This window comes from Strigops habroptila, chromosome 17 (assembly GCF_004027225.2).
Source record: "Strigops habroptila isolate Jane chromosome 17, bStrHab1.2.pri, whole genome shotgun sequence".
Taxonomy (NCBI): domain Eukaryota; kingdom Metazoa; phylum Chordata; class Aves; order Psittaciformes; family Psittacidae; genus Strigops; species Strigops habroptila.
This window is the reverse complement of record NC_044293.2, coordinates 6,445,525-6,470,601: the sequence shown is the minus strand read 5'-3', so window position 1 is coordinate 6,470,601 and position 25,077 is coordinate 6,445,525. Positions and strand designations below refer to the sequence as shown.

At 54.9% G+C, this 25,077-nt stretch overlaps 1 protein-coding gene across 5 annotated transcripts in view; it reads left to right on the top strand.

Moving 5' to 3' along the window:
- Positions 1-23,016, top strand: part of IGSF9B (immunoglobulin superfamily member 9B) — a 37,904-nt gene extending 14,888 nt beyond the window's left edge. Inside the window, exons 9-21 of one of the 5 annotated variants that reach the window (XM_030505385.1) lie at positions 749-889; positions 1,927-2,043; positions 3,550-3,642; positions 3,735-3,885; positions 4,291-4,402; positions 7,022-7,197; positions 7,771-7,997; positions 8,159-8,243; positions 9,882-10,043; positions 10,786-10,831; positions 12,144-13,772; positions 22,052-22,173; positions 22,735-23,016. In XM_030505385.1, the coding sequence (XP_030361245.1) occupies positions 749-889; positions 1,927-2,043; positions 3,550-3,642; positions 3,735-3,885; positions 4,291-4,402; positions 7,022-7,197; positions 7,771-7,997; positions 8,159-8,243; positions 9,882-10,043; positions 10,786-10,831; positions 12,144-13,772; positions 22,052-22,173; positions 22,735-22,958 (3,285 nt within the window). In that variant the 3' untranslated portion in view covers positions 22,959-23,016. Of the gene's footprint in view, positions 1-748; positions 890-1,926; positions 2,044-3,549; positions 3,643-3,734; positions 3,886-4,290; positions 4,415-7,021; positions 7,198-7,770; positions 7,998-8,158; positions 8,244-9,881; positions 10,044-10,785; positions 10,832-12,143; positions 13,773-15,289; positions 15,336-22,051; positions 22,174-22,734 lie in introns of those variants that run through there. The other 4 variants (XM_030505384.1, XM_030505388.1, XM_030505387.1 and 1 more) reach the window with 4 other exon arrangements.
- The last annotated feature ends 2,061 nt before the right edge of the window (positions 23,017-25,077 follow it).

Here is a 25,077-nt window from a genome sequence, read left to right as displayed (position 1 = left end):
GGAAGCCCCTGGGGAGGGACACGTGGGGATACAGAGGGGTTCAGACCCCATCTCCTCTGCATAGGCCAGAGAGCATCACCCTGTGTGTCCATCAGGAGAGAAGAAACCCCATAGGATCAGCTGGATTGGAAAAGACCTGTAAGGTCATCAAGTCCAACCTTTAGCCTGCCAAATGCACTAATCCATCCCATGAGTGGGATGATGATGCTGTTCCTTATCAGCTCTGGGCAGGGTGAATTTGGGTTCTTGTGTAGACGTGATGTCTGCATCTCCCAGACCTTGTGCCTGCTGCCCTCCCAAGTCACGTCCTGATGGCCCTGTTTTGATTTCTCCAATGGGAATGGATGGTTAAAAGACCCTTTTAATAGGTCTCTGCCATCCTATAATCACAGTTTGATCGTCTGAGCAAGTATACGAGCCATTAAATATTTAAAGAAAACGCTCAGGATCTTAAATTTCCTTAAATATTAATGATCCAAAGTTTTAATTCCATTTAAACCGGTGGGTTCCTGGTCCTTGGTGCCCTCAGCCTCTCGGGTGAACTTGACTCCTTGGTGCCACCAGGATGAGTTTTACTTTAGGGGGTGATAGATTCAGATGTTAAATCTTTTGGGCTACTTGATGGCTTGGCTGCTGGGAATGGAATTGGGCATCTCCTGGGGCACAGCTGGGGGGGTCTGGCTGAAGGGAGAATAAGCAGCAGTGGTGGGTGTGGGATGAACCAGCTCCCTCTTTCTCACTGCTGCAGTATGCCGGCTGGAACCTGCTGGAAGACGGGTCGATCCGGATAGAGGAGGCAACTGAAGATGCTCTCGGCACTTACACCTGTGTGCCTTATAACGCCCTGGGTACGATGGGCCAGTCTCCCCCTGCCCGACTGGTACTGAAGGTAACGTTGCCTTGCTCTGCAGCCAGGGATAGTGTCTTCTTCAGCCAAGAAATGCTCCCAGGGTTAAGGTGCTGCAGTGAATCCATGTGTGCTTTGTGGAGGGATCTCCTGCTGTAGCCAGGCTTTTTTAACGTGGAATCGCAATGTGCATGTGGCTCATTCTGCCTTCCTGTTCAGCGCAGCTCTACAGGGATGGATGACGTGGGGTTTCTAATCCAGGATGCTTATTTGGTTGTTAATTCAGTGCAGGGATTGAGGATTTACTTTGCTTTTCTGAGCGCTTCTCTGTGAAGAAAGCTCAAGAAGGGCTTTGTGCCCCCCAGACTTGTCCATTACCTTAGCACAAACCTGTTGCCTTTGCTTTGAGCCTTACCTGTGCTGAGAAAGGTGGATGTGCAGCCTCATGAGCGTCCTGGAACACCAGGCAGGTGTAGCTGGATAATATCCCACTGGAGCAGTGGCACAGGTTGGGCCATAGCCAGCGTATGATGAGCGTAAGGCTTTGGTAGTGCTGGACCAGGAAACATGACCCTGGGATGGCCTTTTTGCAACAAAACACTTGGTCCCTGCTGACCTGGGCTTGGGTTCATGGAGGGCTTTGTTAAAGGGATGATTTGAGGTCTAGAGATGCTCCACGTGCTCTTCCTGCATGCAGAGCCTGAGGTCTGCTGGGCTCCCAGTGCAGTTCGCAGTGTGGCTGGGGTGGGATTTGCTGCCTCTTCCTTCCCTGAACACCAAGTCCGTGCTTGTGAGCAACAGTGATCCTGTTGAGATCCCTGGTAGAAGTTGACCCAAGCTGATGCTCCTTGGTGAGAGTTGTCAATGGGTTGATGCTCCTTGGTAGGATTTGACACAGGTTGATGCTTCTTGGTGGGGGTTGACACGGGTTGATGCTCCTTGGTGGGGGTTGACACAGGTTGATGCTCCTTGGTGAGAGTTGTCAATGTGTTGATGCTCTTTGGTGGGAGTCAGCAATGGGTGATGCTCCTTGGTGGGAGTTGGCATGGGTTGATGGACGCCTTTTCCCTTGGCTGCAGGACCCCCCCTATTTCACGGTGCTACCAGGCTGGGAGTACAGACAGGAGGCAGGGAGGGAGCTGTTGATTCCTTGTGCTGCTGCCGGAGACCCTTTTCCCATCATCGCCTGGAGAAAGGTACCCGGCCTGCCAGACAAATCTGCAGTGCCTTTGGCTTTTGGTGACTATTGCAGACAGAGAAGCCACACTCTGTCCCGGTAAGAACAAACTGCAGGTACAGCTGCTTCGCTTTGGGCTGAGCCACTGCCGTCCTGTCCCGCAGGTGGGTGGGGGAAGCCCAGTTTGTGGCCACCAAGTCCTAGAATCCCATGAAACCAGCGTGGGAAAAGCATCCGCAAAGCTGAGCCCTGTCCTTGTCCCCCTCCTCTTCCTCCCCGCCTGCTGGTGAGGTGGTCATCGGGAGGACGTGGCCACCGGTCCCATGTGGATCTCCCATGGTGGAGCATCTGCCATCGCTCATGCTACGAGGGGACTCTTGGCTGGGTTTTGCTAAGGGGCCGGACCTGCCAGCAGCCCTGTGGCTTTGAAGACCTTGGGAAGAAGCTGTTTTAAAGATGGTGGACTCAACATAATGATTCCAGGGTGTCCCTTTCTGTGCCACACAGGCTGTAGTGGCACAGCCTGAGAGCAACGAGGGCTTTCCAGTCCTCCTGAGCCTTCCCTTTGCTTCCCACCCTTGCTGCTCCCATAGGAAAGCCGCCATGCAGGGACCTCCTGTGCTGTTTGTCCCCCTATCAGAAACTTCTCACCAAGCCTCCTGTCCCCTTCTCAGAGCTCCTGAGAGTGATGGGGTCCCTGTGCCACCCAATGGGCAGCAGCATCCTCAGTCCTAGTGGTGTGAGGTGCTGGATCTCTTTGACCTGCACGAGGAGGACCGTGGCCTGCACAGATTGCAAGTGACCTATCTAAAACTTGCTGGCTCTTTAGTCTTTTTCTCCATCTTATTTTTCTCTTCCCTGCCCCTCACCATTCTTATTCAGGTCTCTTTTCAACCCTCCTTGTGCCTTCTGGCCGTCCTCCTACTGTCATGACTCTGGGCTTATCCCCTCCGAGTGCAGTCGGGGCTGGCTTGGGCTGGGCTCAGTTTCCCAGTGCCAGAAGCAAGCTCCCCATCAGCCCACCAGCACTGACCAGTCTCTTGAAGAACTCCTGAAGACTTGGGCTCGGCACTGGTAGTCCCATGCGCTTTCTGCTCATCCTGTGTGCCATCCAACCGTGTGTCCTGGTGTGGATCAGCAGAGCCCTCTGCGTGAAGAACAGCTGAAGAAGGCTCAGAACAATGTGGAATTTGCATCATTTGGGCTTATGAGCCTAGAAGTGGGTTGCTACAAGATCCATCTTTCAGCTTGAGAGCTCCCAAGCACCTCCCTCCATCCTTCTGCGTCCCCACGGGGCCCTCTCTGCCCAAACATCAAACGTGAAGGGTCCTGCTGCTGGTCAAGGGGCAGGTTGGGTGTCTTGGGGTAGCCTGGAATGGTGGTTGCTGCTTTGCACCCTCCTCAGCAGCGGTCTCAGCTCTGGATGCTGGACATGGTGTCCGTGTGGGTGCCATGGGGCTCTCCACTCGTGTCGAGTGCCGAGCACCAGCCTCCCTCACACGTTCCTCTCGCGTTGCCCCGCCAGGTCCTCTCGAAAGCGGGGGAACCGGCTGCCCTGCCACGACTGGAGAGACCAGCTCCCTTGCCGGTGGCCGGCGGTGTGCCCTGGGCCACGCAGGTAGCTTAGTGACCCCGCTGCCGCCTCGCCCTGCCCCACAACCTGCTGCTGAGTCCCCTTTCTTTCTCTCTTTGCCCGGCTCCTTGCCCAAGGTAGGGAAGCCCAGCAGGAGCAAGCACAACACACTGCCTGGTGGCACCCTGCAGATCCGCTCCCTCGGCAAGGATGACCACGGCGAGTGGGAATGCGTCGCCACCAACATCGTCGCAAGCATTACTGCCAGCACCCACCTCACTGTTGTAGGTATGTAAGTGGTGGGACCTCGAGTAAAGAAGGTGGGGAAGCTTGCCATGGAGAGCAGTGTGGCTTTCCAGTGTTGTTTGCTGGTGGAGCTGCTCCTGTTTTGGCCACAAGCTGTCCTGCTGCTGTTTCTGGCTGGAATTCTGGGTGGTCTTTGGCTGGGGCAAGAGGAGTCCTTGTGGAATCGTGGCTGGGAGCAGACCCCTTCCAGCTGGCAAAGAATCATGGAATGGTTTGGGTTGGAAGGGACCTTAAAGCTCATGCAGTTCCATGGGCAGGGACACCTTCCACTAGCCCAGGTTGCTCCAAGCCCCTGTGTCCAACCTGGCCTTGAACACTGCCAGGGATGGGGCAGCCACAGCTTCTCTGGTTTTGCTCCCTTTGACCCCATCCCTTTGTCCCTTGCAGGCACAAGCCCTCATGCCCCAACCAGCGTGCACGTGGTGGCGGCCATGACCTCAGCCAACGTCTCCTGGGAGCCCGGCTACGACGGTGGATACGAGCAGACATTCTCAGTTTGGTACGGCCCTCTGTGAGTCATCCTGGCATGCTTTGCTCTCTGCTTCTTTTCCTTTCTAGCTGACCAGAGCTTCCAGCAGCTGGGGGGAGGAGGGTGGTGAGGGTGGTGTGTCCAGCTCCGCACCCATGGGTGTCGTTAGGGCTGAGTTGCCATTCGGTGCAACCCGGAGAGGTTGGGTGGTGGTGGGATCCGTGTGGCCCAGCAGGTTTTATTCTGCCTGCGATGGTACAAGGGAGGCATTTTGCATTCATGTAACTTTGCCTCTGGCATCTCGTTTCAAGATAAACTGTTTATGGAGCTTAACAGGCAGGGAGAGGATGGGAAATGCAACCTTTAGCGAGCGCGTCCTGGAAGAGCTGTGACTAAGCAGAAATGATTTCTCCTTGCTCTGTGGCTCCCTGGAGGTGATTAAATCCCAGCTCGGTTCACAACCAGCCACTGCGAGATGAGGGCTGGGTCTGAGCCTCGTTGGGGCTTTGCTCCCATCACTCCTGTGCTGCCTGGTACCCAAAGCCAGTGGGTGCATCCCCAGGGACAGGGGAGGGAGAAATGTAGCTGCAGGGCTCTGCACCTGCTCTTGTCTTGGAAATATGGGGGGGATGATGCCTTCGCTTCCCAGGCTTGGGCTGGCATTCTTCAGCCTTTCTTCTTGCTCTCTCTTTCCTTCCTTCCCTTAATTTGCCCTGATGGAGACTGCTGATAGAGTAGAGATAGGGCAGACGTCACCTGCAGTGACTCCTGCTCTGCTCCCCCAGTCTGCTGGGAGATGGAAAGAGGGAGGAATGGAGCAGGCAGAGCAGTGCAGACCTTGCTGTGATGAAAATGCCCTTGGGAAGGAGTGGTTAAACCTCTCTGCTCTGGAGAGATGTGGCAGCTGCTGCTATTCTTGCTCTGCGACCTGCTGCTGGTTTCCTGCCTCATCCAGGCTCTTCCAGACCCCTGGGGAGAGCAGCCAGCAGCAGGAAGGGTGTTTACATCAAGCTTTCCATAGGGAATTTACAGGGTGCTGTGGGGATAGGGAGCCAGAGACCTGTCTTGCCCTGCTTGCAGGGTGGGAGCCTTGGGTGCTGTGCTGCTCCTTGGGACCAGGGATCTGGGATGGTGCTGAGTCATCTAGTGCCATGTGGAGAGCTTGGCCATCCCTGCGCTTTCCTCCCTGCTGTGGCTATGGGATGCTCAAGCAAAACACAGCTTCATCCTCGGTGGAGCTGATGCGTCCTCCCTCTTCCGTGGTTATTGATGCTGGAAATGCAAACCCTGCTCCCCAGCGGTAGCCAGGGCCACCACAGCATCCCTCCTGCATACACACTGTCCCTCAGCAAGGCTGGTCTCACATCCCAGGGGTGGTTAGTGCTGCGTTCACCCTCCTCTCACCCCAGCTCAGCTCTGTGCTGTTGCCTGTCCCTTCGCAGAAGGGATGTGGGAGGTGATGGAGTTAAATGCCACATGGAAACCTGCTCTGGGCACGGGCTGCTCCGCTGTGGTGGCAGTGGGGATCCTGGGAGCTGTATTCCCAGCTGGAGCAGTGGTGGGACAGAGGCTTTCCCACTGGGTTTGGTGGAGCACGCTGCACATGCATGGCTCTCCACCGACTTGCTTGTTTCCATAGCTTGCTGCTGCTTCTCCTGCCTCACCTTTTGCTCCCTTTACAGCAGCATCACTTGTCCTTGCTCCATCTTTTACTTCCACTCAGTGGATTTACCTGGCTGTAAACTGGTGGTTACAGATCTGCCCTATTCAGAATAGACCATCTTCAGCAATCCTTCCCAACTCCTCTGTGGACACCACCAAAACCTGCAGTCAAGGGCTGGGACTTGCTAGAGCATCCCTCTAACATGAGCACCAATACTTGCAGTGCAATGATGCTCCTTTGGGACATGGGGCCTTTTTCCCCGTGGTGCTTCCCAGCAGGGTGATGGCTTGTGGAGGTGGCTGCACACTGGTCTGTGCTGGGTTGCACTGGGATGTCTCTGGGAGCTCTTTTCACCCTGGGTTTGTGGGGCAGAAGGGCTGTGTCCTGTGTGCCCCACAAGTGCTGCGCTGCCAAAGCCCGAGTGATGCCCTGGGCTGTGCTGGCAGCCACTGACTTGTGTAGATGTGGCAAAGGTGGTGATTTAGTTCAATGTCTCTTGTGGGATTACATGGACAGGGATAGAGCTGAGGGAAAACTCAGCTCTGGCTCGGGAGCTGTCCAGGTATAAATGGGAACAGGGCCCATCTCCTGCTCCAACCATCCCCTTTGCAGCACTCACCGGAGGAAAAACGTGCCAGCTTCTACTTTTGCCCAAGGGAATCTGATGGAGACAACGTCAGAGCAGGGCTGTTGGTGCTGCTTTTGTCCTTGATCCTGCTCAGGGGGTGCAGGGCGGAGGGGAGGCTGGTGGCAGTGTCCATATGAGCCAAGGGGATGCTGGTGTGGCACAATGGGATGCTGGCCCTGGTTATCCCCAAGCCGGCTCTTGGGTGGCGAGTGGCTGCCCCATGTCCATACACATCACTGCTCTCAAACCAAACCATCGCTCAGGGAAGCTCCATATTCACTCCAGAAGTTAATGATGCCTCTTAGTCCTCCCTGTCAAAGGCACCTTTCCCTGAGGATGCTCCCTTGTCTCTTGGCAGGATGAAGAGAGCCCAGTTTGGCCCCCATGACTGGCTGTCTCTCCCTGTGCCAGCTGGTTCCAGTTGGCTACTGGTGGATACCTTGGAACCAGAGACCGCGTACCAGTTCAGTGTCTTGGCTCAAAACAAGCTGGGCACCAGCTCCTTCAGTGAGGTGGTCACTGTGAACACTCTAGGTAGGTCCTCCATGGGCACGAGGGGAGGAATGGGAAGGGATTGAGGAGGGCTGTGGGGAGGTGTGACCTTGGGCTGTGTGTCCTATCTGATGGTGATCAGCAGCAGTAGTTTGATAGTTCGTGGAGGGTCCTGAATGAAGCTTCTAGACTTTGCTGGATGCATGGGGCTCCCTAAAGCTTGTCCTCACAAGCAGTGCTGGAGAGCTGTGCTGCACCAGTCACCTTTCAGATCTTCCTTAAGTTCACCTGGGGTCAGGAGGTATTAATGGAGCCCAAAATCACTTGTGTGCAGCTCAGTTGGAGCTCTCACGTGCTGGTACCTGCTTTGGAGCTGTCTCGGGCGGAGGTGGGAGGAAGCAGGAGCTTTTCTAAGGCCTTTTTCTTGGATCCACTGCATTGTTAGTCCTGCTTTTTGGAAAGACACTGAGATGAGAGTGCATGCATCAGATATGCCTGAAACTCCAGGAAGTTGGGAACTGCTGCTACCACAGAGCTCTGTCTGCCCTGATGGCAGAGCATCCTTCATCTCGCCCCATCTCAAAGGTGTCCCTGTCCCATCTGCTCTGTCTCCAGCATTCCCTGTAACAACTCCAGAGCCTCTGGTGTTGGTTACCCCACCGAGGTGCCTAACAGCCAACCGGACACAGCAAGGCGTCCTCTTGTCATGGCTTCCTCCTGCTAACCACAGCTTCCCCATCGACCGCTACATCATGGAATTCCGCGTCGCGGAGAGGTGGGAGATCTTGGATGATGGTATCCCAGGGACTGAGACCGAGTTCTTTGCCAAGGACTTGTCCCAGGTAAGCAGGACCTGCCCACCCCATACATACAGTGTTGCGCTGTGTGCTGCAGCTCTGGGGATGCTTTAGGGGTGGCTCGGTCCCTGTGCTGGGGTCTTCAAGGAGCTGGGCCAGGTTGGAGGCTGCAGTGAGAGACCTGATGGGTGTTCTTGGTGTTTCAGGATACCTGGTACGAGTTCCGTGTCCTGGCGGTCATGCAGGATCTCATCAGTGAACCCAGCAACGTTGCTGGTGTCTCCAGTACAGGTAAGGGGTGGTTTCTTCTTCTGCCACAAGCATCTCTGCTTCTACAGGGAGCGCTCAGGTCATGCAGCAGTACTTGCTTATGACACTGAAGGCTGGTTGTGTGCTTTTGCTGTGAGCTGGGCTGATGGCTGCATGGTTATGGTCAGTGTCCTGGGCATCTTGTTGGGCCCATCTGTGTCTGGATGCAAATGGAGCAGCACTGGAGCGGGTTAGTCCTTCCCAAAGAGCATTATGTTGCAGTGTGGCAGCTCTGCAGGGTGCCTGGAAGACAAAGACCGGGCACAGCGCAGCCTGGAAATGGGAATGGAAGGTGCAGAGAGGGAAACATAGCACTGCAGTGCAGAAATCCAAGGGATAAAAAAGCTTTGGAACAGGAGACTGCAGCATGCTGCAGCTTGCGCATGTACCTACATCCTCAGATGATGCTCCTGGAGCGAGGGGCAGGGGAGGTGATGGTGATGGGGAAGGCAAGGAGGAGATGGGGATGTGGAGAACCCTGATTTTATGGCTCTGATGGAAAAGCTGAGGAGCAGCACAGCTCTGCTGCGGTCTTCCTCTGCCCCCAAGTGGTGCTGGCACGGTGAGAGCCTGCCTGCTGCAGCCTGCCTGCTTCCCTGCTCCGGCTCCTCTCCCAGAAGCTTTCCCATGGGGTTTGGCAGCGCCTGCAGAATGCGCTCGTGCCCTTCCCAGCGGGAAGCGCGTGCTCCAGGAGGAGAGCACTGCAGGAGCACCGGGGTTTGCGGCTTCTTCCCTGGGTGTCTGTCAGCTAAGGCAAAAAGGCTTTCTGCTTCTCTGGGCACACTGTGCCAGCGCCTCAGCACCCTCACAGGGTGCTGCCTTGTATCTAACCTGAACTGTTTCAGTTTGAACCCATCAGCCCTTGTCCTATCACTACAGTCCCTGATGCAGAGCCCCTTTCCAGCATCCCTGTAGCCCCCTTCAGACACTGGAAGCTGCTCTGAGGTCTCCACGCAGCTTCTCTTCTCCAGGCTGAACAGCCCCAATGTTCTCAGCCTGCCTCCATATGGGAGGTGCTCCAGCCCCTGCTCATCCTCATGGCCTCCTCTGGACTTGCTCCAACAGCTCCATGTCCTTACATTGGGGACACCAGAGCTGCACGCTGCTGGAGCAGCTCTGCTCTGGAGCCAGGCTGAGAGAGCTGGGCTGGGTCAGCCTGGAGAAGAGAAGGCTCCTGAAGGGGAGACCTTAGAGCAGCTCCAGTGCCTAAAGGGGCTGCAGGAAACCTGGAGAGGGGCTTTGGACAAGGGATGGAGGGACAGGCCAAGGGGAATGGCTTTAACCTGCCAGAGGGGAGATTGAGATGAGCTCTGAGGCAGAAGCTCTTCCCTGTGAGGGTGCTGAGGCGCTGGCCCAGGGTGCCCAGAGAAGCTGTGGCTGCCCCATCCCTGGCAGTGTTCAAGGCCAGGTTGGACACAGGGGCTTGGAGCAACCTGCTCTAGTGGAAGGTGTCCCTGCCCGTGCCAGGGGGTTAGGACTGGATGATCTTAAGGTCCTTTCCAACCCAAACCAGTCTGGGATTATCATCCCGAGTACCAGTTGCCTTCACGCTGTGATGGGTCCCTGGAGAAGACAGCAGGGTTTGTGCATGACATGCAATTGTCGTGGTTTTCCCCCCAGACGTATTCCCTCCGCCTGAGGTGACGGAGGAAGGTCTAGCCCGCCCGGTGCTGGCTGGCATCGTTGCCACCATCTGCTTCCTGGCTGCTGCCATCCTCTTCAGCACACTTGCCGCCTGCTTCGTCAACAAGCAACGCAAACGCAAGCTCAAGCGCAAGAAAGGTGAGCCCATCCCCTCTCATGTGCTTCCTCCCTCCTCCTCCTCCTCCTCCTCCTCCTCCTCGTTCCTCCTCCTTTGTTGTGTTGTGGTGGTAACCGTCTTCCCTGTCTGTCTCTTCTTCCGTGCGTGCGCGTCCTCAGGTGAAGCCCTGACTTCATCCCTCGTCTGTGCCTGAAAGAGCCCGTGGTCGGGAGCGGGAGAGGCAGGGTGGGTGAAGAGGAGACAGAGGAACTAGCCTGGTGATAACTCCTAGAGATGGGGTTTAGGGTTGGGGTGTTGAGCCCCTCTTCTCCTCGAGGTCCCACGGAGCTGGGCTCTCTAGCTCCTTTCTGCCCAACCGTAGTGCCCCACAGCCACATTAACTAGAGAAGACCCCCACAATGGAGACCCTGCTGCTCTGCTTCCCAAAAGCTGGGGCTGCAGCCACCATGCAGGAGTGGCTCATAGGGAAAATGGTGGCTGGAGAGCCAGGAAGGGCAGCAGCTCCTCTACCCTGCAAGATTAGATGACCTTGGAAGGTCCCTTCCAACCCGTATGATTCTATGAGCTAAGATGCGGCAGCAGGAGGGGCAGGACCCTGTGACGGGAGCTGTGTGTTGTCAGCAACCATTAAAGCACTGGAGCAATGAAACCTTGGCCTCTTGTTGAGTGTCTTTTGTTGTCTTGATGTTGAGTTTGTCTTGTCTCTGCCGTGTTGCGCCTCCTCAGCGTTCTTTCTTCTTTCCCCTTTTTATTCTCTTCCAGACCCTCCTCTCTCGATAACCCACTGCAGGAAGAGTTTGGAGTCCCCGTAAGTATCTGTCTTAGATGCGGCACCAGGCTCTGGGTCTTCAAGGTGCCTCCTTCCTACAGTTGTTGCAAAGCTCAAATGGAAATGTCTGACCTTGTTTGGTTGCTCCTGACAAGTGGTTTTGGGTATTCTCTGAACTTGTGGGATCACAACAAGAGACAAATGGGCTTTGGAGCAGAAAACAGGGACAAATGCAGCTAAGCGATGACCCCGTTGGATCTGTGAACACTGACCAAAGCTGGAGTTGACTGATGGAACTCAATTTCACACCTAGCTTGAAGGGGCTCCTTAGGAGAAGGGTTATCCTGCTGCATATGAGTCCTTCGTGCAAGCCCGGTGTAGGTTTTGGGTGATTCTCTGTTGGTTCTGGTTTTACTTGGGAAATTCAGGGAATCTTCCACCTGCATCATTTCTTTTCCCATCAGGAGTGCTCTGCTGAAGCCTCTTCCCACATGTGCCCCGAGGTGGTGGATCGTGGTGCTTGCAGTAGCCACAGCTCCTTGCAGGGCCATCAAAAGCATGTATAGCTGCTAGTCAGCAGGAGCATCTTCATGGGAGTCAGATGTGGACACCTCATGCTTTGGCTCCTGGACCGCTGTAAAATGTCCCAGTGCTGGTGGATCTTAAACTTGCTTTATTTTGGTTCATCCGCTGCACTGGAATAACCATGCCTATGCTGTCTTTGTTGGATCTGCTGCCTTTTGCCTTTCGCCTTTCAATCCTGTTTGTCCGAGGCTTTCTGGATAGGGATGCGTGGACTGTTCTGATGCTCTCTGCCTTTTGAGGCTCTCAGCCTTAAGTTGGAGTGTTGAGAATGGGGGAGAAAGTTGGTCTGAAAGGATCCATCAACATTTGCAAGTGAGATACTGAGTTCTGCAGGAGAGGAATGTTTGCCTGACATTCCTCTCGGAGGCTTTCTCTGTGTGGATAGCTCAGGTGGACATAGGACACCTTTGGAGGAGTTGGAAGTGAGCTCTGGATCTGTCTTTTGTCCTGCTGGGGCTGTGGAGCTGGTTGCAAGGTGTTGGTGGAGCTGGTTGCAAGGTGTTGGTGGAGCTGGTTGCAAGGTATTGGTGGAGCTGGTTGCCTCCGAGGATGCTGAGCTCTGTTGCAGAGGAGCAGGATGATGGGCATTGCTGCTGGTCCTCTGGCTGGGCAAGACTTTGCCATCCTGGTTTCTCCCAGCGGTTCCTCTTTGGAGAGCTGGTAGCACTGTATTCTCTGGATCCAGCTGGTGGTTCTTCTGCGCGAGAAGACCTCCTTTCCCCTCTGGGTGACAGTCCCCTCTTGGTTTTTCTCCCTTGTGGTCCAGGTTGTCTTCTGGCAAGGTGAGTCCTGAGAGCATCCGCACTCTCCGTCCCCCTTCGGAGTCCTCTGACGACCAGGGCCCACAGGCCAAGCGGATGCTGAGCCCCACCAAGGAGAAGGAGCTTTCCCTTTACAAGAAGACCAAGCGAGCCATCAGCAGCAAGAAGTACAGCGTCTCCAAGGCGGAGGCTGAAGCCGAGGCCACCACCCCCATTGAGCTCATCAGCCGCGGACCGGACGGCCGCTTCGTCATGGACCCATCGGAGATGGAGCCCTCCTTGAAGACGCGGCGCATCGAGGGCTTCCCCTTCGTGGAGGAGACGGACATGTACCCCGAGTTCAGGCAGTCGGACGAGGAGAATGACGACCCCGTCGTCCCCACCTCCGTCAGCGCCCTGAAAACCCAGCTCACCCCTCTGTCCTCCAGCCAAGAGTCCTACCTTCAGCCACCAGCATACAGCCCCCGGTTCCACCGGGCGCTGGAGGGGCCCGGCGCCCTGCAGGCCACCGGCCAGGCTCGCCCGCCAGCCCCACGGGCTTTCCACCACCAGTTTTACGGTTACCTCAGCAGCAGCAGCCCCGGGGAGGTGGACCCGCCACCCTTCTACATGCCAGAAGTCAGCCCGTTGAGCTCGGTCATGTCCTCCCCACCGCTGCCCCCCGAGGGGCCCTTCGGACACCCCACCATCCCCGAGGAGAACGGCGAGAACGCCTCCAACAGCACGCTGCCCCTGGCCCAGACACCTACGGGGGGCCGGTCCCCCGAGCCGTGGGGCAGGGCTGAGTTCCCCTTCGGCAGCCTGGAGCTGGCCCCTGCGCCGTTCCCCCACCAGCTCCAGTCCTGCGAGGCGGCCGAGGGCACCCAGCCCACCGGTTGCCTTCCTCGGGGGCCACCCCCTTCCTCCCTTCAGGTGGTCCCCGCGTCCTACCCAGGCATCTTGCCCTTGGAGGCACCAAAGAGCTGGACCGGCAAGTCACCCGGCAGGGGACAACCCTCTGTGCCCACCACCACCAAGTGGCAGGACAAACCTATGCAACCCATGGGATGTCAAGGGCAGCTAAGACATACCAGCCAAGGTATGGGCATACCCGTGTTGCCTTACCACGAACCGTCCGAGCCCGGCGTTCCCAGCGGCACAAGCACATTCAGCCTGGATACCAGGTGGTACGAGCCCCAACCCCGACCTCGGCCAAGCCCTCGGCAGGTCAGGAGGGCTGAGCCCAGTTTACATCAGGTGGTGCTACAACCTTCGAGGCTTTCTCCTCTGACCCAAAGCCCCCTCAGCTCCCGGAACAGCTCCCCGGAGCTGACTGCCCGTGCCCGGCCCCGGCCGGGTCTCATCCAGCAGGCTGAGGTGTCGGAGATCACCCTGCAGCCCCCCACGGCCGTGAGCTTCTCCCGCAAGTCCACACCATCATCAACAGGATCCCCGGCGCCCAGCAGCCGGGGCGACAGCCCCAGCTTCCGACCTACCACCGCCTTCACCTCCCTGGCCGCCGGCTACTCCACTTCCCAAGGCTCCTCCTTGCCCGTGGATACCATGGATGTTTTCGGAGACATCCCTTCTCCAAGGAGGGCCGGCGAGGAGATCCTCCAACCGGAGCCGACATCCACCACGGTAGCAGCCACGGGGTAAGTGTGTGAGCCCCATGGTGCTTCCCCCCGGCCCTTTCCCTGCTTCCCTGACCCTGCCTCACCCATTCCCTCTGATTCCCTCCCCGCCATCGCCATCCCAACTCGTAGGGTCTCTCTTGGGCGTGCTGCAGCATCCCTTTTGGAGATGGCATCTCGCGGGCTTTGCTAGGAAGAAGCTTGGTGGCACCAAGGGGTTGCATGGCCACTGCCCAAGAGAGCTGGGTTTTAGGCGATCTTCCCAGTCGGAACACTTGCCTTCTCCCTGGCTGCTCCCTTGGGAATGTGGGAGCGCCGTGAGGACTATGGGCTGTCTACCAGGCGTGCAATGACCTGGCTCCCAGCTCGCATAGGTAAGTGTCCTGGTGTCACTGGCGGTTGTTTCCTCTTCTAGCTGCTGGCTCTTGGCTTTCTTCGAACGTTAGGGCCGCCGCCGCCGCGCCTCTGTCTTCCTTCCTCTTCCTCTTCCTCCCCGCGGAGTCTAGAGAGCTTTAATGCATGACACGGTCACCGCCCCACCTGCAAAAGGGATGCTGCAGCCCCAGGACGCGGGCAGGGAGAGCTCGAGGACTTTTAGCCACAGCAGCAGCATGTCAGGAGAGGAGGACATATAAACAGTAAAGTAACCCCAGCGGAGATCGGGAGGCTGCCGGCACGCTCAGATCCTGCCCTAAGAGAGGGATGTGGCTGCACTAGACAGTAGCGGCTGGTTTTCCAGGTACCAGGGTTGCTCCAGGCAAAAAGCGTCTCTCTCTTTCTCCTTTTCTCTCTGTATTCCTCCTCTTTCCCTCCGTCTTTCCCAGCTCCTCAGACCCCGTAGCCGTGCTTTCGTCCCATCCTTTTGTCTCGCTTCATTTTGGCTTGTTGTTTGGTGGGGTTGAAGCCCCTTCCTCTGGCTTGTGGCAGAGAGGACTTGGGGGGCCGGGGCACTCAGCCCCATGGAGCCGGCGCGGTCGGAGGCGTACAGAGAAGAGGAATGTGTTTTGGGGAGGGGGGAGGCAGCGTTTCACCACTTCCCACATTTCACTCCCTCCCTCTGGTACCTGGAAGCGTTATGGCCTTAGAAAGCCCCTCTGGCACTGCACAGGGGGAAGGATGGAGGGCTCAGGGGAAAGGATGGGGAGGGAGAGGAGCTGGATGAGCCTGAAATGACTTCTGTGTGCCTTTTGGGAAGCACAGCTCTGGAGTGACGCAATTAAGCATATATAGGTCCACGTCTCCAAGCCAGGGCCACTCCAAGGAGAACCAGCTCCAGGACAGATCCGTGTTAGAGCAGCACTGTTGTCCGTGCTTTTACGCAGTGTATCCATTCGCTTTGTTGAGTATTGTTTTGGTTTCTTCTTTTTCCTTTCTTCTTCTGTTTCTTTCCCCCTTTATTCTCCAGCCTCGTTTCGTTTGTGGTTTCGGTTTGGTTTCTTTCCCTCCTTTTTTCCTTTGGAGTTGTTGACGTGCTGATGTGTTGCGGAGCTCGGCTCCTTGCGGGTGTTGATAACTGCTTTGTTTTTGATTAATCTCAGCTATCTGGGCAGTGTTGTCGAGACAAGCTTCTCCTCAGCTCAATAGGTAAGGGTGATCCATGTCCGAAAGGATGGTGTGGGCGCTGTGGAGGGTGGCTGGGAGTGGGGCATGAGAAGGGGGACACGGAAGGGGCTTTTCCAATACCATCTCTTCCTTTAAAGGGGAATAAGGAATCCGAAAACACTAGGAAACACCTCTGGACGCACAGTCTCTGTGGCTTTTGGGTTTCCCCTCCCAGCAGCACGCCGCTGCTCCCCTGCCTTTGGGCTGGAGAACCCGGTGGTGGCAGCAGTGTCTCCACGTTGGGGTTTGGGATGAGCCAAGCTGTTGTCTCCCCACGGCCACCCTTCCTTTCCTGGAGGATGGCACCCTGACCCCAGTGTTGGTTGTGTAGTGTTAGGGAGGTGTGTGTTGAGGTGGGGTTGTCCAGATGATCCAAACCAAGAGGAGCTCAGGGCCACCTCCTGGAGCCAGGTAAAAGCCACAGCTGGAGCAGACAGCGCTCTTGGAATAGGGTTCCACAAGTCAGTCTCCAGTTGCAGTCCAGGACATTGGAATTTTGTTCCCGTCAGTACCTGGACCTCTTTTGTTTTTCCCAAGTCCCCACAGTCGTGGAAAAGGGGAGAAGCCAAGAGGGACTGTGTGGTTGGCAGCAGCATAACTGCAGTTTCAGGCTGCTGGGGAGGTGGTTCATTGTTTCCATCACAAGTGTAGTCAAAGGAGAAGCCCTCATTCTCTGGAGAAACCTTGAAGACGTCTTCTGACCCAGCTGTAATTAAACAGCCCTACGCAGATCTTGGAAAGCTCTCCCAAGACAATATCTCTCGCGCTGCCTTCATGGGCCCTGTTTCCTAGATGACCGTGGACATCCATGGAAGTGGGATGGAGTAATTGGGAGGTGGTTTTCAGACCTTAGAAGCAGAAAATGTCACTAAAACTGCTAAAGGCAAATGGGATAATAGTCATTCCTGCCCACAAGGATTGGGAATGGTGGCCCCTTTGGCTGTCACCCAGCCTGGTTATGAAAGGAGAGGCTGGATTGCACATGGTGAGGCAGCTTCTAGGGCTTGGCCATGCCCAAGCTTCTTTAGGACAGTTCTTACAAAAACTCAAGCTTTTCTGCCTTGGATGGACAGAGTGAAGGTCCTGGCTGATGCTCTCCTAATGGCCTGAGGAGCCTTGTTGGACTGGAAAAGAGCCTCGTGAGAGAGACGATGGGATCAGGTAGATGTTTCCAGGAGAGCAGAATTCCTTCAGCTGACCTGGAGGGTTATTCTGGGGTGGGGAGAGCAGGAGAGGTGAGGAAGGAGTATCTGGTCATGGTAAAGGGAGCAGGTACAGGATGTGTGCTCCATGGAGGAGCCATTCTCCAGTTTGAGCCTTGCAGCTTCCAAAGCTCTGGAGTGCTTGGCCACCATCTGCTATTTTCCCCTGCTGGGGACACCCCCATCCCAGAGCAGGGTGTCCCATAAGGAACAAAGCTGGGACCAAGCCTTGATGAGGTTCTGGGCTGTGTTACTTCTTGAGTAATAAAGAAGCCCTCAGTGAGGACGTGGCTGTTTTCACTCTTCTTTCCCTGTGGTGCTTCCCAGCTCCGGGAGCGTTAGGGACACTGGTGAACATGGCTTTAATACAGCAGAGGTGAACCCAGGCTGGTTTGGTGTGGGTCTTGCACAGATCCTGGTGGGCTCCTGTCTCCAGATGCTGCAGGCTGATAGGCTTTTAAGAGCCAGGGTCACATTGCCCAGCAGGATGCTTCCTGAGGAGCAGCCATGCGTCTTGTTCCAAGATGCTGCAGGGGATTGAAGCTGCAGGAGCGACTCCAGAGTCGTTATTCCTCAAAAAGAGGAAGCCAGAAGGATAAATCTTCCTTTAATAAGCAAGGAATCCTGTAAAGAGCCCAGCTAAGTAATTTCTTGATGATTTGGGGTCATAAAATTGTCAGTGCGTGCAGAGCACAGGGATTTCACACCAGACTAGCCCGGTTGCTGTACTGCAGTAATAAAAGCTGAGGGAAGGAGAGGGAGAGGCCGTTCCTTGCAAATGCTCCATCCCTGGCAGTGTTCAAGGCCAGGTTGGACAGAGCCTTGGGCAACATGGTCTGTTGTGAGGCATCCCTGCCCATGGCAGGGGGTTGGAACTGGATGATCTTAAGGTCCTTTCCAAACCAGTCTGTGGTTTTATGGTTTGTGGGCTCGGTGGTGGTTGCAGCATGGGTGGCTTTTCACTGGCTGAAGGTCAGGGGACAGGCAGGGATAAATAATGCCATTCCTGAGTCAGCAGGAGCAGTTTTCCCATCTTCTCTCCGGATGCATCTCCTAATGGGATAAAGCGGGGCTGTCGCCTCCGTGCAGAGGGAAACCCAAAAACCACAGACAAAGCACCAAGCACCCATGCCCCTCAGCACCACAGCCTGCCCTGGGTGATCCCCTCAGGTCCCCCCCTTTTCCAGGGCAGTGCTGTTGATGCCAGGATTTGGGAGGCTTGGCCGTGGCATAGCGTTGAGTGACGAAGGGACGTGGGTGCCAGGCGTGCGGGAGGAGGCCACCCCTCGCTCCCCGCTTGAAAGAAACCAGGTTCCCCTTTAAAGAGTGTCCATGTGCTGCTCTTCTGCATGTGTTCCATGCCTCCTCCCGCTTGGAGAAGTTGTGAGTCCGCTTGTCTGAGTGCGTTTTTTTCTCTTTTCTTTCTGGATTATTACTATTATTTCCTTCTTTTGAGTCTCTTTTAATTTCCTTATATATTTTTCTCACTCCTGTTTTTCATTTCTCTTTCTTTCTTCCCTTTCCCTGTGACTGTATTCCCCCCTCTTCCTCTCCAGTCCGGCCCCTTTTCCCTCACCCTCTCTCCTCTCCCGTCAGCATGGTGAAGTCCGTTGTGTAGATGAGTTGTGGTGTCTGCAGACCTGGAGAAGGGGACACCCTTCTCTGGTGTGTTCCCCGCTGTGACCAGCCTCTTCCTCCCTCATTGTGGTGCCTTGGCAAGGGGCCGTCACCGCTGTGTTTCTCTAGCGCCTCTTGTGCCGAAGGATCTCAAGTGTTGCATGATGGCATTCCAGGATGGAGGCAGCAGCCTCAGGACAGAGGGGGCATTCCAACTTGCAGGACATCTTATTGGATCATGCTGGACTTTGGGCTTGAGGTGGAGCCTTCAATTGAGCTCTTCATCTGAGGAGGATGAAGGGGTGAAGAACATGGTGGGCTCTGGTCCAAGTGGTTGCTCTGGCTGGTCCAAGTGGATGCTCTATCTGGTCCAAGTGGTTCCTCCATCTGGTCCAAGTGGATGCTCTAACATGTCCACACTATTCCTGGATGTCAACATCTTGACTTAAGGAGAGAAGGAGACAGGGAACGTGTATTGGGACCTCCCCAAGCTGAAATCATGTATTCTGCCTTGAATTTCTGGACTCTTCCTTTATATGGGTTCCCCCTTTTGGGTGGAAGGAGGTTAGTGATGCTTTCATGGGCCTTTTCCCTTATGTCTTTGCTTCATATGTGAAAGGAGTTTTGAAGAAGAGCAGCTGAGATGTGTGTTGGGTTGGATAGCTCTTCTCCCTTAGCTGCCTCCTCCTGTCCTGGGGCTCTCTGAGGTCCCTCAGTACCTTTCTGACCTCTCCAGTACTTCCCTGTCCATGCAGTTCTGACCCTTCCTCATTCAGAAGGGTTGTCTTTGAAGACTCGAGGAAGCTGCTGCTCTGGGTGTTTGGGGTGCCTTGACCTGGAATTTACGTGTGCTTCTTGAAGCTCCTGTGCTTGGCTCTACAGTGGAGAATTTCACCCACCTTCCTGAACCTCATCATCATGTGTTCAGGATCTCTCTGGTGCACAGGCAGCTGCCCAAAATGTGAACTCCGTGGGCAGGAACAGGCATTTGGCTGAGCTTATAATGCAAATGAATGTGAAAGAATTGGAGTCATTTGAAGAAATAAAGGGTGGGTAGAGCAGATATGATTTGGCTGGTGAGTAGCATCGTCTCGTCCTCCTCTGTATCTCTTCCTTGCCAGAGGTCAGACTATTTATGGTGACACACGGGTTCAGCTGTTTCTGTTTGTGTGTATAAATACAAGCCCAATTATGGAGAACAAGTGGAAATGAGCTTCAGGCAATTTCCTCATAATCCCTCGCGTAAATCTGTCTCATTTTGTCAACATGCCACAGGAGCATCTTCTTAGAAGGAAAAAAGCATGGAAAGAGCAAGAGCCTTTTACAAGTTGGGCATTAGTAATAGCAGCCAAGTTATCTGGGTGGTGGGAACAGGCAGTAGAAGGTAGATGCTGATGGGCAGGATGGTGGCAACCTTCTGGCACACAAGTTCCTGGGAGATGGAGTGAGGCTGGAGCAATTGAGATCGCCATTAGCCAAGTACCTGCATGAATGTATTGTGCAAACCATAAAATGGTGGATATAAGCGGGAAAAGCCTCTTATTGACAATTCAGGCAGGAATTACTGCAGGAAGTGCCATGTTGTTGGCCTTCTGGGTCAATGTGGTGTTACTCCGAACCATCCTGTGTGTGGTGTGCAGCCCAGTGGCTGTTGGTGTTGGTGCAGCTCAGTGGGTAATGCCCCAACAGAGCTTGGAGCTGCCACTTGCAGCAGCTGGTTGCACTTGGGAAGAAGGTGTAGAAGAGCTGCAACTCTATGGGCTTGTAAATGTCACCTTTCCTATGAGGGAAAACTCTCACTTGGATCCAGCCAGCAGCACTACCAGCTTGTCTAACGAGTTGCTTCATCTTCTGTTGACGTGCTGCTCTGCTGGGAGCTGGAACAGAGGCTCTCCAGGAGCATCCTTGCCTTGATGTTGATGGGAAACATGAAAAGCAGCTCTTCATACCCCGTGTTTGGGTTTCTGTTGCATCTGCTGTGCCCCAGCTGCTGCATCAATTCGCACTGCGCTTTTCTCGCCGCTCTCCAACGCGGCTGGAAGATCTGAGAAGCTTTGCAATCACACATACCTTCAAAAATCAGCTTCAAAAACAACCCCTCCTGCTCCTCAAGGGGAAAAATCCCTCGGGAGCTCTTCGCTTGTGCCGCTCCAGCTGAAGCATCAGTTGCTTGGGATCTCAGACTTGAAGTGTTGTTGGCACATCAGGCTCCACAGCGGTGGAAGACTTGCAGAGGAAACCCTGCGGGGTGTTTTCAGGGCCTGCAACGCTCCTCCTGAAACCTAATGGCGATGAGAAGCTTCAAACCCACCACAGGGGGATGATGTGCTTTTGTACCACAGCTTGTTCTGGGGCTCTGTGCTTACCCATTCCCTGCGGCTGGCACCCACAGTATTTTGGTGATGCTGAATGAGTCCCATCTTACTGACCCACCAGGAAGACTTCATCCACAGCTTCTTGGGGACAGAGCAAGAGTCTGGATGCACCGAGGCAGCTCCTCCACATGCCTGTCCTGCTGCTGGGTGAAGAGCATGTGCCTTGTGGGGTTTGCTGGTCCCAACCCCATCATAGACACCTGAAGATGCAGGAGTTGCCATCAGCCATCCTCTGCATGGCTGTTTGGAAAAGGTTTGGTCACTGACCTCCAGTTGTGAGAGCAGAAGAGTGTCAGCTCTTCCTTTGAAGGGTAGGACAGGCTTGTTTAGGGCATGCTGGTTTAAATCTCCTCTCTGGAGCCTGGCTGGCTCTATTGCAATGAAGGGTGCTTTGTGGGTGCTTCCCCTGTCATCTCTGGACACCTTGTATGCAGGTTGCTCTGTGCTGGCTGGAATTGATCCCAGGTTGTTACCTATGGCCTCAAGCTTCTCCTTCTGCATGTGTTGGTGCAACATGGAGGGTCCTGAAAGTAAAATGAAGAGAGGGAAGGAAATGGGAAAGCAGCAAGAGGGGGGAATGCTGGGATGTGTTATAGGCAAGAGCTGGGCTGACTGTTGTCCAAAGGGAAAGGTTTTCCTCACTACATTGCTCTTGACAGCAGTCAGCTTTCCAGCCCTTGGATGGGAAAACAGGTACAGTGAAGAAAATAGAGCAGAAAATCCCTTTGCAAAGGGGAGACCACTTAACCTTGAGCTGATTCCTGTAGAAGAGTTACTCAGGGGCTAGAGCAGGAAAACTATTACAACTTCTTGCTGTCCTGCAGGAAATACCTCTTTGCAAATCCCCTCCTTGTCCCTCACAGTAAAACCTTATCATTCCAAAGTTCTGTCCCATAGGGCAGGAAAACCCAGCTCTGGGTGGGAAAGGAGTAGATGCTCCCGTGCTGTTGCGTTTCTGTTGTCGCTTATAGCAGGGACCTGGGAATGAGGTTCCCGGCTGTCAGCGTGTGCTCTTCGTGTCCCTGTCTGTCGTGTGGCACTTGGTTATTCCAGCTGTGGGAGCAGGGCCAGGCAGGATCCTGCCTCCCTGCTGCTCGTGGTGCTGGTGTTGTCCACCCCGGGTGGCTCATGGTGCCCGTCTCGATGCTGCCGTGCCGCTTCTGCCTGTCTTCTTCCTCTCTTTCCATCCCGAGGGGTTTCCCCCACCACTTCCCAGAAATACCTTATCGGACATAGGATCTGCCCCGTCCTTTTTGGTTTAGCTGTGCTGGCATGGCAGGCAGGTGAGCTCGGGGTGCTGGCAACTCTTGCTGGACGTTGCTGGTGGGACTGGCAATGTGCAACGTGGAGGACATGTGAGGGGCCGGCGGGGCCCCGGGTTTCTCACCTTTTCCTTTTCCATGGCAGAGCTGGCTGGGGTCAACCGATCCCGCACCGGGGACTTCCAGAGGCCTGAGTGTGGCCGAGAGCCACTGACAGTGCCTGTCTGCTTTTTCCTTCCTAGAAACTGTCCATCTCCGCCCCGGGACGCTGCTGCACCTGAGAGGCTTGAAGCTCTGAAATACCAGCGGATAAAGAAGCCCAAAAAGTCATCCAAGGGCTCCTCGAAATCCAGAAAACAATCCAGTGAGTCTGAGGACGCTGCGGTCCCCATCAGCATCCCCTCTGTGCTCCCATGGGCAAAGCCTGCCGGCTCCAAACCCATCCCTGGATGATGCCCTCACCCCCTATCCCTAAAGGGATGGCTCCCATGCTCACCCTGTCCCTTCCCTGCTCCTCCCCACCTCCAAACCGAGTTCCCCTTCCATGCATCTCCCATCTCTAGCGATTTGGTTTGGATTCTGAGTGTTAATTTTCCATGATGCCCTTCTCACCAAGCAGTTGGATTCAGGGCCAGCTTGCTGTAACCTCTCTTTTACAGCATGCAAAGCACTCTGCTTGCTGCTGGTGCTGCCCATCACCACTGCCTCTGGTCCCATCTATCTTTGGGTGTCCCTGGAACAGGCTTCCAGGGCAGTGGTGGAGTCACCATCCGTGGAAGTGTTCACAGACCGTGTCAATGAGGCCCTTAGTGACATGGTTTAGTGGTGCAATGGTGGGGAATGGTTGGACTTCATGGTCTTAAAGGTCTTTTCCAACCCAGTTGATTCCATGCTTCTGTGATTCCATGATTCTCTTCCCCCGCAGACGGCTCTGCCTCCCAGGTTCAGCACCTTCCCAGCTCTCAGGTACTGTGGCCTGACGAAGCTGTCTGCCTCCGCAAGAAGAAGAGACACCCTCGTCAGGACCCCTTCGCCCGCCTCTCGGCGCTGAAGGACGACCTCTGCCACCGGCAGCTCCCTGAAGACCAGACAGCCATCCTCAACAGCGTGGACCACGACGACACCAGCGGCCACGCCACCTTGCTTTAGCCTAGCGCCGGCCCGACATGGTTAAACAGGACGGGGTGGAGGGAGCCAACATCACGCCGCCGGGGGACGGAGGTGATGGGGGACATGGTGGGGGACGCCTCTATGCTAGTGGCTCGTGGTGGGGATGAGCTGGGGGGACCTTGGGGCAGGTTGGGGGGATGGAGAGGATGCCTGGGATCTGCTTCTCCCCCCTGCTCCAGATGGCTTTGGTGGGGTGGGAAGGGGGAGGCATTGCACCTCGGTTTCACGAAAGATCTTTAGGCTTAAAAGGCATCGATGGAGCTTTTGACATCGCTTCCACAGTGTGAGGTTAGGGAGAAAGTGTGGGATTGGGTAGCTCAATCGCTGGAAGAAATTAAATGGCACAGGGTGTAATTAGTTGACAAGAGGCCAACAACCCAGCCAGGAACTGGTAATCCCATCAATCTGATTATGATAAAACCATGACCAAATAATCCCAGGAAAGCTGGAATTGTGAAAATCGCCCTGCCTCCCCCTTCCCAGCCTCCTTTTGTGTGAAGGTAACAGCAAGAAAACCATCCGTGACATCTTTCCTTACCTATCTCTGAAAGGGAAAACCATGAAGACCCTGAGCCTCTGTATTGGTCTGAGATAGAATCCCAGACTGGTTTGGGTTGGAAGGGACCTTAAAGCTCATCCAGTTCCAACCCCCTGCCATGGGCGGGGACACCTTCTACTAGAGCAGGTTGCTCCAAGCCTTGTCCAACATGACCTCGGATGCTTCCAGGGATGGGGCAGCCACAGCTTCCTTGGGCAGCCTATTCCAGATGTGAGGAATCACCATTTCTCTGTGTGTTTGAACGTTATTAATGCGTGTGAGCACACAGGTATGGGGCTGCTGTCAACCGAGAGTCTCTGCCCCCCACGTCTGGTGTCCCTCAGCTTTGATGAGGGTGGTTTTGGTTAATTCTTCCTGACACTTTGTGTTATCGCTGGTGCATTCACTGCAATGTACTAATGTGATTTCTTCCTGCGGTAATGTTTATAATCCTGGTTCACAACTGCCAAATGGGGAGACGCAGGCATGCAGACCAAGGGGGTTTGGCCACATGGTCCCAGAAGCCTCCATCAGCAGATGCCGAGCCCAAGGAAAGCAGCTGGAAAACTCCCAGCTCTGCAGATGGAGGCGGATGATGGCTCCTTGGAGCATCCGTGCAAAGCTAAGCCTGGCCTTTCGTGTTGGTTTAAAACACGTTGCTGCTGGTTTCACTGTTTTCCCCCTTCTTTCTCCTGCTCCAGCCTGGCCATGGAGGCTGTGAGCCCCACCAGGGTTGTGTCCCTCCCTTTGCTTCATCCGAGGAGACCTGCTGTTCCCCTCTTGGTAATGCTGTTGTTGTATCTCTTCACCAGAATGTATTTCACCACACGTAGGGTAGGTTTGGCGGCCGGTGGTTTTCTGGGTTGCATAGGCCTTTTGTTTTCCCTTTAGCAGGAAAGGTGTAGCCTGACTCCAAGAACAACCAGGCTCATTTTCCTGCTCTGCCTCCACTCTCTGACTGCGTGGCCTTGGGCAAGTCACTCAACCTTTCTGTGCCTCAGTTCTCCCATCTGTAAAATGGGGATAAGTCATATTTGAGCACTTTGAACAAGCACTTTGGTCACCTACAGACTGCAAGTGCTACCTACACTCTGAGTGCTAATACCAAGTGATCCCTACCTTTAAAATATCTAGAAGTTTCGGGGGTTTTGAAGTGGTAAAATCAACCACTGCATCCAGATTTGCACACTTCTTCCTCTGAGTGCTAAACCCTCCAGCCTGCCTGGGAATAAAACACCGAGTGTTTCATGCGGATAGTCTTGCTTCCAGTAGATTCGGGCTGTGCAGAAGAAGCATCAGGAGAATCCAAGAGCCTTTAGGCATGCTTTTTGCCCCAGGCTCTCCATTTGCATACGAAACTTTTGTTTATTCCCAGGTAGAATTGCCAAGAGATTCTCCACAATCTCGCCTTTAATTCTGCTTTGCCTTGGTTATTGCTCTTGCTGCTGGTTGAACCTCCAAGGGCTTAGATGTTTGGACAAAGATGTGAGCTCTCAGCTGGGATACAGCACTCCAACCACGCCACGCTCCCTGAGAGCTCTTAGGTTGGAGTGTATTGAT